Here is a 16,934-nt window from a genome sequence, read left to right as displayed (position 1 = left end):
TTATTAAAAAATATTTGTTCTTGTCCTATCGTACTCGAATTTGTCAACTCAGTAAGATAAGTGGCTTTTTTCCAATGGCTTGTTTTTTATATTAAAAAATTTTTTTTTTCAATTTAGTGTTTTTCAGTATCCGGTCAAATTCATCCCATCGATGCGTGTCAGATGATGGTTGGTGCAATGGAGGTTCGTCCGTAGTGAGTGAAGAAGTTTTTGGAGAGTACACGCCCGCACATTTACACACACACATCAACACAACACACACATATACAACATCCATTCATTCGGTGTCGTTGTTGTTATGTTTTTCTTCAACTTGCTATTTTCTTTACCAGACTTAATTTAATTCGTAGGTAAGTTAGGGATTGAGATGAGTTGAACTATCGTAGGTAGGCTAAGGCTTAACATTAGTTAAAAGTTTCAAGTAAAATAAAAACGCTGAAATATGTAAAATAAAATACCTAAAATATGTAAAATTCCAAAAACGTAGAAAAACAAATTTGTAGGTAGGTGAGTTGAGTTGATGATTATTAGTAAGCTAGGGCCCTGAGAGTAATTTAATTGTAGGTAGGTGACTGACTACTATTCTTGCGACTTTTTACTAGTTTCTGTAATGTTTTTGTATTCGCTTCATAACCCCACACCAACAAAACAAACTACATTTTATTCTCGTCGTCGCCTTAAATTGTACCTTTTTGAACAATCTTTTTAATAATGTCTATTTATTTATTTCATTATTTATTAAATGTTGACTGGTTTCTAGTTTTTTAATTTGGTTATATAAATTTTGGGTATTTCTTGATTTAATAAAAGCAACTATTGTGTTTTTCTTTCTTTACTAAAATCTCGAAATTGTTTGTATATCTGTACAGTTAAGTGTTTGTTCAAGTTTGAACAAGCCTTGGAAATGTTTTTCAAATATGGTTCATTGATTGGTCGATTGGTTGGTTGATTATTTGATTGAATGATTGAATGAATGGTTGATTGTTTGTTTGTTTGATTGATTGATCTCACAGTATTGTATATATGAAAAAAATCCGATTAAGCCAACATACGGCTTTACCAGACAAAAGCAATTTCTTTATTTATATTGACAAAAATAATTGTGAAATAAATATTTTGACATATTTAAAGCATTATATGTAAAGAAAACCGCCATGACACTGTTGTTTGAGACCCAGTAAGCCACTGCGGTAAGCCAACGTTTGATTTCAGCAACCATAATTTCTATGAGCACCAGCAGAATGTAAAATATTCATTGAATATAATGAAGATAGTTGTTCAAATAAGAATTTTGATCTATTTAGGCCGTTTATTTCATGAGCAAACAAATTTTTAACATGATCGAATAGTGTAAAAAAAGGGTGACTATAGCTCAATCCTACTAAGCCAACCTTCGGCTTCAGTAAAAAGAAATTAATATAATACCGGATTTCACAGGACCAAAACTATAATTTTTATATTCAAATTAACAACAATAATTTAATAATACATAATTTTATTTAATAAAATCATAATTTTATTTAATAAAATTAAAGAGAATTACTACAATGTTTTAAGCATATTAAGTCAAGTAAATATTTCTTATAGCTTGCTCGTCAAAATCCATGCAATTTCGTAAGCCAATAATAATCCAAGCATGTCAAATAGCCCGACCCTTGACTCGAACGATAATAAATCACCCTCTAAATCTCTTCCGGAAGTAAGCTCCTTGTTCGACCGTTAAAAGTGAGCGAAGGCCGTTATATTTATTTTAGTTATGTGATATGAATGTAATGCTTTGATCGGGGGAAGAAGTCAAATATTTGACACTGTGACAAGGGGTAGAAGAGCAAAATCTTAGTGACGTCCCGTTTTACTTTGCACTTTTTCAATTCTTCTATAGTGAGTTAATAAAAATTTTGTTCACATATTTTTATCGAAAAAAGGTTATAAAACTTTATGTGTGATGAAACATTTGAGTTTTTCATATACATGTTGGTAGTGTTCATTGAGATTCAATGATAGATGTAGTTGAATTTTCAATCATATTGATAATTTGTATAAAAACCTTTTAAATATTAACTTTCAAGAGATACGATGTCAAAATATTTTCTGTCAAATACCCAAGTATTTGGCAGAAAATATTTTGAAGCATTTAGCAATGAAGCGAACGGCTTGAAGCGTGATGATATAGAAGCATATCTATAGCCCAATATTGCTCATTACATATTTGTCATAATCACACAAACACACACCAAAACATATATTTATATATATCCATTTATTATTGCTTGCGTCTCATTAATTTTATTGTTATTAATTTTACATAAACACTCGAATAAAGCTTAAGCGTTTGTGTTGTGTGTATATGTGTGTACGTAGTTATCAATAATGATTGTAATAGAAAAAATAAAAGACATTGAACGAATAGGTATAAAAAAGAATTAAACAAAGATGGAGAGGATAATCTACAACCGGCTATCTGATATTCACATTTCACCATTCAAATTTTTGAATGAGATTTCAGCCATTTTTTCTTGAAATTATTTTTTTAACAATGACTAAAAGACGCAGACAAATAACATAGAACATTATCAATAAATCTGCTCTATTAGATTATCACATTTAATTTTAATTGCTAGTTGTTTAATACTTAGCATTTGCTGTGAAAAAAGTTTTTTCAAAAATGAAATTAAAATGAGATCATCACGATGTAGACGGCAAATAAAATGCACATAAAACTGTGCAGAAAAAATAATTGAACACGATGCAAGAAATGAACCATAGTAGTTCATAAATATGAATATAAAAACTAAGAACAAAAACCACAACCAGTAACAAAATGACTACATGATAATTAAAAGTCCCTATCAATCTAGCCATCCACTGATAACTACATAAACAAGCATAATAACCATGCATTTGATTATTAAAATTAGTACTCTTAATGAGTGTAATGAAACAAAATCAGCAGAAATTATTCAACTGAAAATCAATGCTATTCGATAGCAAACTCTAACAACTTTGCAGTGCTTTATTTTGTCTGCTGTCCGATATAGAAACAATATCATCTGCATTTATAGACGATAGCGACATCTTTCTGGTCGTTCGAATGTCACTGAAATAAGTTGTGGGGTCCAGCAAGATCAAAACAAATGTTCCAATCAGAAATATGAATGCAGCCCAACCCAGCCCATAAGACCAGGAAATGTTGAACTTGAGTACTTGAAACCTGACGTTGTAGTTTTCCATCTGATGTTGGATGAATAACACAGGGAAGGCAACTAGGCAAGATAACAAGGTGAAAACTGGAAATTATTTGAATAAATTAAATTATCATTAAAACACAGGAATCAAAGTTATGATTGAAATATGTTAATTGAAAGCGTGAAATTTCGTATCTAAAGTTCAATCATTCAATAAGCTATTATTATCCAATGTTAAAATAACATTCAATCAATCAATCAATTGATTGATTGAATGCTATTTTAACATTGGATAATAATAGCTTATTGGATGATTTAAAGCATTAGCAACACAAACTGGCTGACAAGATGAGAACCAATATGCTGATCATGGAGGCCTTCCTCTTTATTTTGTTCTTAAATGTGGCAATGTGGTAAATTGAGACGAAGACTGTGATCGATATGAAGATGAAAGTGAAACAGCAGAGAGTACCACAAACTAATGTCCATGCTTTGATAAAAAAATTAAAAATAAATATTAAAAAAAAAATTAAAATATAGAATATAGATGCTTAACAAACTTTCATTATGAGTGTTGAAACAAGCCTTAGCCCCTCTTCTCTTCTCAATGCATATAGACCATAGACCTCTTCTGAATTTTGTTCCTTCCAGCCAATGCATGGTCAACATAGACACCAGGACAATAACATCGGTTATCACGAGAAAGAACAGGTAAACCAACTTTGGAATTTTGAAGTAACATTTAGATAACATTTATTTATTTTATTTTATTGTAAACCAGTGTTAAACTTTATTTAGTCAAAACTTCAATAGTAATTAATTTAATATAACACTGGATTATTTTTATTATACATAAAATAAACTAATTTTAACTTATTTAATTAATCGGCACTAAAAGTAAAAATGCAAAAAAAAAACAAATAGTCTAGCATATGTAACTTTACTTTGCTAAAACATAAAATTAATATTATAAAATAAAAAAATAATGCATATTTAATAAATTTAATAATACACATCCACTGTCATACATTATAATATTAATTAATTATATATAGTTTGTCACTCATTTTACCTTTAAAAACCTATGTTCTTTGCTCAGAACCATCTTTCCTTCTTCACTGTTTAATCTTTACAGTTTTTTATGAGCTAACAATTGATTATTATTATCCTTAATTAATTTAATAATTAAATTATAATTATTAATAATTTGATGTATGATTGTAATTGTATGTATTATATGTATAAGGCATAAGCTAACAAAAAAAATATAAAATTGAAAATTAAAAAAGTGTCGATTTGCAGTTTTATTTCTAAATTCTTTTATTTAATAAATTATTAATTTATTATTAATTAAAATTTAATATAATTTATTTTATATTTAAAAAACTAATTAGCTATACTTGCGCTAGAAATTAATGGACGACAAATGCAATCCCAAGAAGCACAAAAGCATGATGTTCGAGAAATAGCACAATTGTAATGATTAGTTGTTTAATGTTAATTTATTTAATGACTGAATGAAATAAAGTAAAGAAGAAGACATCGCTAAAACCGACGACCATTAACTTTATTTATTTATCACTCATGCTTAATTCATAGATAACAAACAGGCTACTTATAAAATAAAATAAAGAATAATTTTTAAAATTTGCACATTAAAGTATAAGTCTCAATCTAAATTATTTCCTAAGTACTTATTAGATATTTTAATTGAACCTAAACGTCCCGGTTTACGATCGTCTTCTTGTTCTCACTTCTTCTTCTTAACTCTTGTTAAACAATCTTTTGCTAAATTCGCATTTGCTCTTTCTGGCTCTTTTCTCTGGAACTCTCTACCTTCTTCACTGACTACTTCTCCATCAATTACAAAGTTCAAGATCCATTGAAAAATTCACTGAGGAGCATTGTTGAACTTAGCGGAAATAGCGACTTATAAACTATTGATTGATTGATTATTGAATGATCGATTGATTGATTATTTTTCACAGCCCTCATGAATGATGAGTTCAATTGATTTGTTGAGGTTAAGTGACAGACTACATTATTTTGACCATGTGGTACCAACCATAGTTAACGTATCAAGTTCTATTTATTTAGATTATCTCATGTTCATAGTTGTCTTTGATAGTGACGTGATGTTTATTCTTTCCATCTATAATTGAAAATATTTTCTTTATTTTCATAAAATTAAAGGGAAACTTTTATTTGACACTGCTATGCTTAGCTTTAACGCTTTTAAACAAAACATTAAAATGAAAAATTACCAAAACTGTTAGTAGCATTTAATGAATATCTCTTTCTATAATGAATCAAATTAACTTGCAAGCACTGATTTGATATCGTTGACATATCCAGCACAACTTTTTTGAAGTTGTTCAGTTTATTGAAATTTGAAAATAAATCTTTATTATAATTTATTTCAAATTTCAAAACATTGGACAATTTTAAAAATTCTTAGTGGGAATCTTACCAGCCGCAAACAAATTATATACATAACTTTCATTTTTATGATGAAAGCTTCACAGTCAAGATGGATTCAACTGAAGAAACGCCACTGTTGAACAATAAATTAACTCTGGGCGACAAAATGCGACAAACTTTAATTTGTATTGTAAGTGTTCAATATCTTTCAATTTTAAATTAAGGGCATTAAATATAAATTGTATTTTATATAATGTAAAATTTTTGACAAAACAGAACTTCAATTTACAAAGAATTTTAAAGTTTTTGAATCATATTTTCTGCAAAAGATTTGGTGTATCTAAAGAGAAACACGTTGGATCAATTGAATTGACCTGGAACCTGTTGCAATGTAAAAGAATCAAACCAAATTTCCTCATTCGACCAAAAGTGTTTTACCTAGCAGTCCTCGCCTCATCCAAGCGCCACAAAATTGACAGAGTTTCATTGAAACGTAAGAACAAGTTGTGGAGGTCCAAGTTTTGTAAAGTCAAGCCCTCAACTTACAAAAATCGTCTGCACTTTAGAAAAAACAATTATAGAGAAATACGAGAAGAATTTAAGCCAAAGTTAAAATTAAGTAAAAGCCTTCTCAAAATTTTTAACCAAAATTAGGAAATGCCTTATTAAATATTTTTAACCGAAACGTTTTGTACATTGAATAGCTTGAGAAATGAATTTAGTTTTGACAGATATAATGGATTTGTTTGTTTTAAGTTATATTAAAAAAACAATAAATTATATTCATTAAATCTTTTGACTAGTAACTGTATAATGGTTTTTATGAAGTTGTTGATGTCATGAATATAAATAATAATGAAAAATCATTTTGAAACTTATTTTGTAACACATTGCGACCTGCAACACGCACTTAGCGTAGCATTCACTCACTTAGGTGGAAAGCGAAAACAGCTCAGTCATACCATATATGCCATATGCCATCTTATTTTCCGTGCGTGGTTGTAAATCGACCTCAAACTCCTGGTTACCAACGTTTATCATAATAAGCTCTATCTGAAATCAAAACTTTATTAAATTTTCTTGATAAAATAAAATGCAATTCGTAGAAAAAATAGAAAATGCTTAAATTTCGCCAGCAGGAAGTGATAACGATAAAAAAAACTTTAAAATAAAGTAAAACTGCACCACAGTTTCAACAACTGTATAATCTAACAAAACAAACGAATTGCAACGACAAAAACAACGCCTAAACCCTTACAACAGCGAAATATTTCATCGCAAAATGAAAATATTGTTAGATACATTATTAAAGTTCATCGAGTTTAATAAAAATGAAGTTTAAAAATTATTCATTAGACATTGTTTAATGATAAAAAACAAAATTATGTTGATAGGAAAGAAAGAAATTTTGAAATGCAAACGTTTAGCCCTCGACATCTTCATATCTGTAGAAGAAATAAAACGAACAACTTTGTTAAACGAATTTTGAAAAAAATTTGAATGAAAACATTATATAAGTGGATGAATGAGTGAATGAAAAAATGAACAAATGAATGTATGATGAACAAATACGAAAACTGAGCAGTTTCAAAACTTCAGAAAAATCAATCAATCAAAAACTATGGCAATAAATTTTTCATTGGAATTGGTATTTTCATTTAATTTAACTGACGAGGTTTGTTCGTTTCGATAATATTTTGATGAAAAAGTTGAAAAAAAAATCAACCGTAATATACTTTGATAACTTTTTCCTCAACTCCTTGATTTGTTCGTTCTTCTTTTGTACCATGGTTTTCAAATTTTTGAACGGAGTCGTTTGACTGACTTTTTTCTCCAGTTCCTAAAATATTTTTACAAAAATGCCTGTTAGCGGGTTTGTAAACTGAGACCCCTAATTCTAAGCATTATAAAATGACAGCTAATAGCATTAGGAGTAGTAGTAGTAGTAGCAGCAGCAGTAGTAATAGTAGCAGTAGTAGTAATAGTAGCAGTAGTAGTAATAGTAGCAGTAGTAGTAGTAGTAGCAGTAGTAGTAGTAGTAGCAGTAGTAGTAATAATAATAATAATAACAATGATGTGAAAATCAAAATCATTAATACACAGAGAATATAAACTTTAATATCGAACAAACCTTTTCAGCCATTTCGAGCATTTCATTGACTTCAAGAAGTTGGTGTTTTGTTTTTGCGAGATCAGACTGCATCTCACTGACTTGATTGCTCGTCATCTGCGATTTCTGAACAACAAGTTGAGTGAATTTCACAAAAAATTCGTTAAAATGAGTTTCCATTTTGCTTGTATATATATTTTTTTGCTCTTTATTTGTGACAAGTGCGGAACTACTTACGTATTTCATCTATTCTTAATTAGCTACAATAAAACTTTTGTGCCACAAAAGGCTGCACGCACATACAACCGCACCACAAAACAACGTACATTTGTATGCACGCGAAAACACAAAATTATACTCAAAAGTTGAATGGTGGATTTTGATTTTCTAACCAGGGCAGTGACAATGAGAGATATGATATCTCGAATGCGAGATATAATATCTCGAATACGAGATATGATATCTCGAATGCGATATTTTGATATCTCGCAAGATATGGCACGCCCAAGTTAACTTACAAAAAATATCGGTTTAATACAACATATTTACTCAGTAAATGATAGCTGGTAGTTGTAAAATATGTCGCGAAACTTTTGAACAAAAGCTTGAAAACTTTGAATTTCTATTTATTCCATTCAACGTGTTACACTTGTAAGTAAATCGAATCAAACGATTGAAATGGAGCGAGTTTTGTTCTTCTTCGTTTCCATAAACGTACCAAATGCAAATGGACACATTTTTAAATGAAAAAAATTATTCTAAAAGAAGAATTAATTACATTTATCATGTCAGATTGCAAACCGGCCAGCTGTCGTTTCAGCCTTTCTATCTCTTCAGAATCAAGATCGTTCTGTTGTTTAACAAATTGATCTAACTTTTATCGTCAGAAGGTTGTCCATATTTTTGAACTAATTATATATTAAACACAAATTAAATACATTATCAATGCTTCTTAGTTCATAATACACTGATCATTAATTGTTACTTATGCAAACATCAAATTATGAATTAGTTAGTGATCCATATAAAATCGTATGACACTTGTAAAGTTTTAAACAAACTTGCGTTGTATTTATTATTCCTAATTCAATAAAAAGTACGCAGAATGTTTAAAGTCCGCAATGTCGAATGAGAAGAGAAGGTATCAGCAAAAACACAATCATCATTTTGGAACATGCAAGTACTGACAGCAAACACTCGGATAATAAAAACTAAATATGCTGAAACACGCTTTAAAATGTCATTGAAGAAAATTTATTAAGAAATTTGTTGAAGCGAAATTAACAGCAATAATAATAATAATAATAACATCTTTTTTGGCAATCATTGCGTGGATTGCATCTTCGAGATCAGATTTCAATTGGGAGTTATCCTTCTTAGATTGGATGGCCTGCAAATTTATACAACTGAATGTTCCACCCAACAAAACGTCTGTACACGCCAACTAATTTGCTTATTTCAAAACGTTACCAAATGAAATAAAATAAACGAAAACTAGACTTGAATATACGTGCAATAAAATTTATCAACACACTCAAATTCAAAAGAATTGTTAAACAATGAAATTGGAACAAACACCATATATAATATTATAACGTTATGTTGTTATAATATATTGATAAATTATGTTGATCACCTGGTCTTCCATGAACTTCAACTTCTCTTTCAGTTTTGAATTCAGTTCATTCAATTTCTCAATTTCCTGGCGAATCAAACAATTCATTTCATTCAAAATATAGATTAATTATTTTTAGTAGCTGTAGAAAAATTTTTAAAATTAATTTTATTATAAAATTTTTCAATCGAATAAGAATTTTGATAAGGCGTTTATTAAAAGTATTCAAATATTTAAACAATAAATTATTTTAATATTTTTTCTATGTTAATAATCCTGTCAGCACCATTTTCAGCAAAGCAGATGTTCCAGACTCGTTCATAGGTTCAAGTCGAGCAGCAGGTTTTGGTTCACCATCTCCTCGACTTGTTTTCTCTTCAAATTGTTTTATCTTTTCCAACAAATCTCTGATATCAATAAATGGAAGAATAAATAACTAATCATTTTCAGATTATTATATAAAATATAATAAAAAATAAATCCTATATTCATAAATGAATGTTTATTAGTTTCGCATTATTTTTCCACTAAAATAATTCGCAAATAAATAAATTTAATAAATCCAGTTGAAATTGGAGAAAAAAAACATTGCCTGTTTTCAAGTTCAGAAATGTCTGGCTGCAGTTTCAGGTGCCACTTTTCAGCTTGTTGGAAGAGTTGGACCAACATGAGGACAACAGTGTGTGATGTGTGGATCAGTTCTGTTTCCACATCTGCCCTCACTAACGTGTTGAGACATTCAATGATCTCCTTCACCTCATCAATGGTGTAAGTGTCCTCTTGCAGTCTGTTGGTTCATATCAAGCAGGCAATGAGCATTTATGTCTATTAGTTATTACAATTAATATCCCAAAGTAGATCATATTTTTTTTAGAAAAATATATTTTATTCACAAATCAAATTAGGTGTAGAAAAACTTTTTTGTGAGCTGAGCAAGATATCAAATAAACAAAAACTGTTCATAACAAATTGAATTAAAATCATTGTTGTAAATTCAGGGCTCCTAATAAGCTGAGTTAATGAAATGATTCAATTGGTTAGAGAGTGATTCAATTGAAATTGGACAGATTGGTTCTGTTAAGTAAAAAATACAAATAAAGATTTTCTAGTACCTCTGGCAGTGTTATAGAATAGCAATAATCAAGTACCTCAAGGCAGTGTCATATAATGCCTTTTTAAATCTTCTTATATTAAATAATATTATATTATATTATAATTTTGATTAGTATGTTTAGGTAGTGAAGCATCTTCTTAACTCTGTGCTTATCAAGTTAAAAATGGCAAAAATTATTTTCACCTAAAATTTCATTCAAAATGTTGTTTTTCAAAAAGCAAAAACCTGCTTGATTCCATATCAGAGAAACTGGCATCAACTGATTTCAACCTCAGTCCTTTTTGATACTTTGAAAACCGCAAGTAATTTATTATAATATTTTCATGGTGTTCGTTTATTCCAAGCGAAGCCTAAAAATTGATTAAAGGTTAAAGATCAATTACACTCTTCCAAAGTTCAGAGAATTCTACAAAGCGCACAAACATTGTAAATGAATACGTGCTAAACGACGCATCACACACACGAAGCATGTGATAGGCGGGCATCTTTTGTCATGTTCAAACCCGGTTACTGCGAAACAGCAATAGGCGACCTTAACTATTAGACAATCAAGCCGCCCTAAAGTGTAGATATCATTATAAGTTAAAAAAATTCGAAACAAATTTAAATAAAATTATAAACACAAACCATTTTAAAGCGGTTGCTAAGAACGTTGTCAAGGTAAAAATAGTTTTTTTTGTATACCTTTCACTTTTAAACACAAGAAGACAAATCGTGAAAATTTAAAATTTTTCAACGTAGGAATTGAACTATAACACTTAATCAAACCATTGACGATTACATTTTGACATTTCGTTATTTTACTCTTATTTAGGGTAAGTAGCCAACTTTACCCACAAATCTGACGACTGGGCTAAGATAGATCGTTCAATTTGTTAAATTTCGATGTTTATTTTCAAGATGTTTGCGTTATGATGACATCAGATAATACGATGAATGGTATATGAGTGAATGGAGAAGGAAACAAGAAATAATGTTTTCTTAAAGTTATCAAGCATTCAAGTCTGGCTGACACAGTGTTTCCTGGCTGGGTGAAAAAATATAGCTAACGAAAAATGTAATGTTTTCTACCCATACCTATGAGTCAAGATTCTACGGTTTATATTATTATGGTTGGTCTTGGTCTTTTGCATATTATAGATGGAAAACTTTCAAACTTTTGATTCTGCAGCGGTGATTGCTCATTCTTAATTAATTTGTTAACTCATGAACCGTCTGAAGGCATGTTCGTTTAATCAGTGTTGGATGGCAGATAGGAAAAATTAACATTATTGAGAAGGCTTCGAAATTAATTATATATATATAATATATATATATATATATATATATATATATATATATATATATATATATATATATAAGTTTTTATTTCTATACATTCTCAAACAACTAATGTACATTTCACACACACGCATCATCGGTCCATGTGAACACATGCATGTGGTGCAGTGCACTCCATTGCAAGAAAACAGTTGAACTTGCCAATAAGTGGATACAATATATAAGAATGGAGAATCATGAATGTGATAAATAAGAGGAAAGTTAGTTTTATTTTCAACTGCAGAAGAACATGGAAGTATGTCGACGTTACATGTAACAGATGTTTCCATGACCCTCTGACGAAGAGTTAATGTCATTTTTGGCAAGAGTTAATGTCATCTTTGCGAGAGTTAATATTATTTTTGCCGGCCAGTTTATTTCATTTGCTTCTCGCTGTACAAACTTGATCACACGCGCGTGCAAACATGCTCGCACACACGCAAACACATAGAGAGAAGGAGAGAGAGGGGAAGAGAGAAAGTAAGAGGGGAAAGCTTGAAAAATGTAAAAACAGCGAATCGACTGAAAATTCATCTAGATAATTATTCAATAATATTCGTCTGGTACAAATTATTTTTTTTACAAAACGCATTTTTAAATAGTTTTGAAATGTAATAGACAAATTACTTTTATGAAGTCTTTCAATTGATTGATTGAATTCTTATTCGGTCATAATTGCGGAGAACTTTTTCATTAACTTTGTCCATCTCATTGTTAATTCATCATCTGCTCTCCCAGACAGACAGAAAAACAGACAGACAGTCAGCCAGCCAGCCAGCCAGCCAACCAGCCAGACCGTTGATTATTATAAAAATGAGTGAGTGACATTGCAAACTGTTGAAAATTATTTTAAATGCCATAGGGTGGCGGTGTTAGAAGAACTACACCAACGAAGGTAATATTATTTTTAATAAAAGTGTTTTTTATAGTCACGCACACACACACCACACACACATGCACGCACACACACATGCACGCACACATATACGCAGAAGATTAGTGTTATATTATGCATATTTATATATGCTTGAGACTAAACAGTCCACGAAGGACATGTAATTTATTCTCTAAGCAGCTAAATGTTTGTTTGTCGGCAAATGATGTACACACCTCGGCATGGAAAGCCTCAGCATGTGCTCTGTCTGCGCGTGTGTGTTTGTCTGTCTGTTTGTCTGTGTGTGTATGTGTGTGTCTGTCTGTTTGTCTGTGTGTGTCTTGCCTATTTTTATTTGTTTTGTGTGCCTTTATGTGTGCAAGCTTATACAATTATCCTTGCATGTGAGTGTATGTTGTTTCCTTCCGGTTTGCGACTGGATGTTTTAATTTATGTTGTTTATGTTGTTTATGTTGTTGTTGTTTATGTCGTCCAAGCCAGGCAAGCTGAGATAACATAAAATTTGATCCATCTTTTGTTATCATTTATTCGCCTACTTGCACGCATGAAAAAAAATCACACGTAGACAAAAAATTCACATTTACAGACCCACGTACAAAATTTCACACAAGCACTTTGACCAAGCATCAAGTGACTTGCAAGTGTTTCCACAAATTCAATAACATTAATCAAACTTACGTACGGCATACACAGCATACATACACACATACGTCATGCAACATACATACATACATACGTCATAATACAAAAACATACATACGCCATACAGCTGTTGTATAAATTTGAGGTAGGTAAAAAAGTACATTAACACGGATAGGTGGTCGATGTAAAAAAAAAATGAAAACATATTCTTCAATAGAATTCATAAATTACTTTTGTAAACATTAACGCTTATAATCATCAAAAATGTTTTTAATTTTGGATTGGTTGAAGGAGTAGTTTAAGTTCGAATTTTACGTTGTTTATATTTATGTCGTGAATATATAAAATAAAATCATCAATCGAGGTCTCGAATAAACAGCACACAAACTTAACAACACATTACAACTGTACGCTACATTATACATTACACCATCAACTCATAGCAACACAACTGCACAAACACACACACTCACACACACACACATCATTGATTGAAAAAGACACGCATATTATACATTGACTGAGGAATAACTCCCCGAATCGGGCATATTGGAAACATGATACGCCCAAGCACTTTTTTAAAAAAGAATAATCGCGACAAATAATTTAAAGATTTCAAAACCTTTCCCAAAGATATGTAATCTTAACTTAATAAGCTAGAGCTAGTGTCTGGAGTAAATCAAGCAGTAACTCTCAACATGAGAGTATGCGAAGACACACACACACACACGCCGCACACACACACTTACATATTTACAATAATATAATTGAGTAGCTTGACGCTCAATTCTTCTTAAACTTGTTTGAACAATGGCAAGCAGCATTTTTGAAACTTTCATTGACGTGGAAACTTGGGATTTTTTTTTTTTACATTCAATTTAACTTTTGATAAGTTGAAGGTCTGATGAATGGGATTGGGCATTTCCTGTAAGTCAGGATTACGTTCAAATTTTTTATTTAATAAAAAGTTTGACGTGTCATGTTTGGTATTAATTTTTTTCACCGAAAGTAAAAGCTTTCTAAATAAAATAACATACCTTTCAGAGTTGAATTTTTAATAGATTTTAAAATTTTTCAAAATTTTAAAAACATTCAAATACTCATTTGTGAATATTTTGTCACGTTGGCTGAATATTTGTGTCCATTTCATGCTTGTTTTTTTTTAAATTTATTAAAAAAACACAATTTTAATATTTGGAATAAAATAGAATACTTAGAATAATTGTAAGAAAAGTTTTAAAAAAATCGAAATTATTTAAGTCTACACGAATAGCAACAAATAGACATAATTAAAATGAAAAAAAAAACATTAAAAATTCCTCCTTATTAGTTGCAGTATCACAAAATATTAGAGTAGTAATAACTGCCTCCATGGATTCGATGTTTCCGGTATAACACGTAACTTAGCTGCCTTCATTCGTTCATTCATTCATTCGTTCGTTCATTCATTTATTCATTCATTCATTCGTTCGTTCGTTCGTTCATTCGTTCGTTCATTCATTTTTTTCCTTCAAGCTCACAGTTTGTTCTGGTTGCTATCTTGTGTTAATTAAAAATACAGCCTGAAATAGGAGTCGAGATGAAATGCTGGCCGCTCGTTCGTGTGATATTTTTCTCATTTTTAACATTCAAAACTTCTCTTAAGACCGTGCTCGTTCGTGTTATGGAGTGGAGGTTGGTCTCTGATGCAACAGTTTTGAAGTGAAGTAATAATTTTGTTCTCCAGAGTTTGCAGCATACAACAACTAATAATAGTACTGCTAACACATTGTAACAGTCATATAAATAACAGCTACAACGACCATATTCCGTATCTTTGATCTATTTTCAAAACTCCTCCAATTGAAACAAAAATTTTGTTTGGGAGTGTTCGAATAAAAAGATACAAAATACACCAGATGATATATTTCTAAAAAAAATTTCACAAAAATGATAGCTAATAATAACAATTTCAAAAAAGTTGACACGTAAATAATAAATCAGCATACGTAATGTAATAGCTCAACTAAAAAATCGTGCTAGTTTAAAATTCGATCTAAGAAGCTTTACCTCAACCACAGTCATACTTTCATACTACAGTACCACACAACCATATCACCATAGTACTGTAATACCACACAAAACCATCATAGCACATTACTCCATAACCCCGATACGTACTACACAGAATGATGTTTAATGGTGCAGATGGAACACGTGAATATGGGAATAATTTTCTTCTAGCGGATAAAAATATTTCATATTGTTGAAAAGTTGCATTTTGGCCCGCAGAACTTTTGATGCTTCAATAAGCCTGCAATTGGAATACTCCTCTCAACATTCTTAACAGTATTTTTTAGTGAATAATTAATTGTTAATGTTTTTTGCCAGCATTTCAACTTCATAGTAACCTGAACCTTTAGTTTATTATACAGCAATTTATTATTCCAGCACATTACCAAGAGTATTTGCATTAAAACATTTTTTTCATTTATAATACAGAACCATATTTTTACGAGCACTATATTCAAAAGCCTCAACTTCTTCCATTCATAATAATCCCGGCTACATTTCAATTCTTGGTATTTCTGCTGACTGCACGGTGGATGGCGAGGTAGCAATAAAACTGGTCACTGCATTGTCTGGTCATTTCTTATTCCACACATAAAACTGCTCACCAAACAATGAAACTGATGACCAATTTCGTTATCCATATGAAACGAGTTGCAATTCGATACTGCATGATGATGGCGATAATCCATGATGATGGCGACAATGACGGCGATGATGATGACGACAACGAAGATGATGATTAATGAAAATGACGATGACGATGATAAAGCGCATGATGATAAATATCATTCATAATAAATTAAAATTATTTTTTTTAATTAAGAAAAACCAATCCAGCGAGAAGCTGAGATGAAATAAAATTATCGCAAAAACGAAATTAATGATCCATAGTGAAAGTATATTTTTTCGACATCGTCCACTTTTAAACATGCCACAAATGTCGCTATTTCATTAAAGGTTTCTCTGATTTATTGATTAGGATATTTTCTCGTGATGGGTTTTATTGTCCGCCTCCTATTCATCATCATCGTCATCATCATCATCATCATCATCATCATTATTATAATTATTTCTATTATTATTATTATTGTTATCTTTTACTAATTTTATGTGACTATTTTCTTTTGGAATAATAAATTTTGATTTTTTCAGTATCTCATTTGGTTGAAAAAATTAAAAATTGCTATTTTATTACCATTGAAACGATAATAAAAATAACATGACCCGTTGTTGTAGTTGTTGTTATTGTTGTTGTTGTTATGTTTGTTGTTATTTTTCGTTTGTTTTATTGATTTTTTCCTTCATTAAATTGCATTCTTTTCCCAAATGCATTAACCTGCTATGGTAATGAGCGCACGGTGGTGTAATGGTCAAGGTGCTTGGCACTGGTGGTGCAGTGACCGGCTTCAAATGTAGAGATTTCCCGCATAAAATGTACGATGCGTTGATTTACTTTGTGTTTGTTTGTTCACTGTAATAACTTCTGAAAAATATCTAAGAGAGAGCTGTAGTAGTAGTAGTAGCAGTAATAATAATAATAATAATATTGAAAATGATTGATAATGATTAAGATGCCGATG

General features: G+C 30.4%; 3 protein-coding genes across 3 annotated transcripts; 1 reads left to right on the top strand and 2 right to left on the bottom strand.

The window, feature by feature from the left end:
• Positions 1 to 1,754: 1,754 nt before the first annotated feature.
• Positions 1,755 to 4,290, bottom strand: HELRODRAFT_163309 (hypothetical protein; the record flags this gene model as incomplete). Its single annotated transcript, XM_009027213.1, has 5 exons — positions 1,755 to 1,876; positions 3,003 to 3,287; positions 3,523 to 3,675; positions 3,746 to 3,905; positions 4,258 to 4,290. The coding sequence occupies 5 exons, from the start codon at positions 4,288 to 4,290 to the stop codon at positions 1,755 to 1,757; spliced, it is 753 nt and encodes a 250-aa protein (XP_009025461.1).
• Positions 4,291 to 5,715: 1,425 nt separating this feature from the next.
• HELRODRAFT_163308 (hypothetical protein) lies at positions 5,716 to 6,260 on the top strand (the record flags this gene model as incomplete). The annotated part of the gene is made up of 2 exons (XM_009027212.1): positions 5,716 to 5,796; positions 5,883 to 6,260. 2 exons carry the CDS (start codon positions 5,716 to 5,718, stop codon positions 6,258 to 6,260), a joined length of 459 nt encoding a protein of 152 aa, XP_009025460.1.
• A 1,009-nt stretch (positions 6,261 to 7,269) lies between these two features.
• On the bottom strand, positions 7,270 to 10,795 carry HELRODRAFT_68387 (hypothetical protein; the record flags this gene model as incomplete). Its single annotated transcript, XM_009026973.1, has 7 exons — positions 7,270 to 7,446; positions 7,738 to 7,920; positions 9,026 to 9,106; positions 9,353 to 9,418; positions 9,618 to 9,736; positions 9,919 to 10,118; positions 10,671 to 10,795. Coding segments are annotated over 7 exons (951 nt in total), but the record flags the coding sequence as incomplete, so codon positions are not given.
• Between the last annotated feature and the right edge of the window lie 6,139 nt (positions 10,796 to 16,934).

Source organism: Helobdella robusta (genome assembly GCF_000326865.2).
Source record: "Helobdella robusta unplaced genomic scaffold HELROscaffold_5, whole genome shotgun sequence".
NCBI lineage: Eukaryota > Metazoa > Annelida > Clitellata > Rhynchobdellida > Glossiphoniidae > Helobdella > Helobdella robusta.
This window is presented reverse-complemented; position numbering and strand designations above follow the sequence as displayed.